This window comes from Rhea americana, unplaced genomic scaffold (genome assembly GCF_003343005.1).
Source record: "Rhea americana isolate MKP2758 unplaced genomic scaffold, rheAme1 scaffold_514, whole genome shotgun sequence".
Lineage (NCBI taxonomy): Eukaryota > Metazoa > Chordata > Aves > Rheiformes > Rheidae > Rhea > Rhea americana.
In genome coordinates, this window is record NW_028186662.1 from 164,107 (window position 1) to 165,664 (window position 1,558).

The window sequence follows — 1,558 nt, forward strand, 5'->3', positions numbered from 1 at the left end:
CTGCACTGTGCTGCACTACGCTGCACTGTGCTGCACGCTGGCAGGAGCTGCGGCGCGGCCGCCCGGGCTCACCTCTCGCGGGGAGGACGCAGCGCATGGCGCAGCCGGCAAAGCAGCACTTCTCCTGCCTGGGGCAGTCCCGGTCGTGGACGCAGGCGTCCTCCTCCGCGCACGGCTCGGGCGTCTGCCGCGGCCTCATTTTCGGGCACTCGCCGGGTTTGTCTGCAAGGCAGCAGGGGCCGGCGTCTCCCGGGGCGGCCAGCGGCCCCGCGCCCGCAGCGCCCGCAGCGCCCGCAGCGCCCCTTACCTCGCTCGGGGGCCAAGCACACGTGGCCGCACCTGCTGTCGCAGCACTTGTCGTGGCCCGGGCACTGCCGGTCCTCGGCGCACGAGGCCTTGCACGGGGGCGGGAGCGACGCGATCTCCTCGCTCAGGGGGCAGATGCCTGGTTTCTCTGGACGGCAGCAGGCAGGGGCTCAGCGGCTGCCGGTGCTCGGCGGGTGCCTGTGGCCCCCCGGCTCCCTGGGCGCTTTCCCGCGCTCCCCCTCGGTGGGGACGGGTGCCGGGGCGCCGCGGCCCTACCTCGGGCCGGGGGCAGGCACACGTAGTCRCAGCCGCGCAGGCAGCACTTCTGCTCCGCGGGGCACTCGCTGTCCCCTCGGCACCTGGCCACGCACTCGTAGCTGGAGTAGAGCCCGGGGCTGGCGGGGCAGAAGCCGGGCTTCTCTGCGGCGACACGGCGCTGCGTGGCTGTGGGGGCCCGGGCCCCTCCACGGCACGGCACGGCACGGCACGGCATATTGCAGCATGGCATGGCGTGGAGGAGCATGGCATAGCGTGGCATGGCATGGCGTGGCATGGCACAGCATGGCATGRCATGGTGCAGCATAGCACAGTGCAGCACAGCATGGCATGGCACGTGCAGCACAGCGTGTCACTGTGCAGCACGGCAGCATGGTGCAGCATGGCATGGCACGGTGCAGCATAGCACGATGCAGCGCAGTGCAGCGTGGCACGGCGCAGCATGGCACGGCACAGCATGGCACGGCGCAGTGCAGCACAGCACGGCCTGGGTGCTGCACGCCTGACGCAGCACCAGTGCAGGACGCCTCAGCCCGCGGCTGTCCCTGCTCCCCCCGCCCAGCTCCGCCACTGCGGCAGGACTGCGGGCAGCGCAGGCCCCCGGCCCCCAGTGGCTCGGCGGGGTTTCGGCTCCCCGGCACGTCCTCACCCTGGCTCCACGGGCCGCACTCCCGGGCGCACCAGGCGCCGCAGCACGTCTCTCCTCCGTCGCAGTCCTCGTYGCTCCGGCACCTCGTCCCCCCAGGCCAGGCCGGCGCAGCCCTGGGGACCCCTGCGAGCAGCCCGCAGAGGCATTAGCAAGGACCCAGCCCGGCTTCGGTGCCCGTCCGGCGGCACTTACCCTCCATCCCGGCGGGGCACTCGGGGCTGCAGCGGTGCCGGCAGCACCTCTCGGCGCGTGGGCAGTCCCGGTCGCGGCGGCAGCTCCTCTGCTGGTGCCGGTCTGCAACGCAGGCCGCGGCGGGGCTGGGCGGGC

The 1,558-nt window shown here is 73.6% G+C and overlaps 1 protein-coding gene across 1 annotated transcript in view; it reads right to left on the reverse strand.

Moving 5' to 3' along the window:
• The window catches only part of WFDC3 (WAP four-disulfide core domain 3), an 11,720-nt gene that overhangs the window by 2,655 nt on the left and 7,507 nt on the right, over positions 1 to 1,558 (reverse strand). The window contains exons 4-8 of the mRNA XM_085318012.1: positions 1,424 to 1,525; positions 1,232 to 1,354; positions 583 to 726; positions 308 to 454; positions 27 to 222 (exon numbers count right to left, since the gene is read on the reverse strand). Coding sequence (XP_085174138.1) covers positions 27 to 222; positions 308 to 454; positions 583 to 726; positions 1,232 to 1,354; positions 1,424 to 1,525 — 712 coding nt within the window. The remainder of the gene's footprint in view (positions 1 to 26; positions 223 to 307; positions 455 to 582; positions 727 to 1,231; positions 1,355 to 1,423; positions 1,526 to 1,558) is intronic.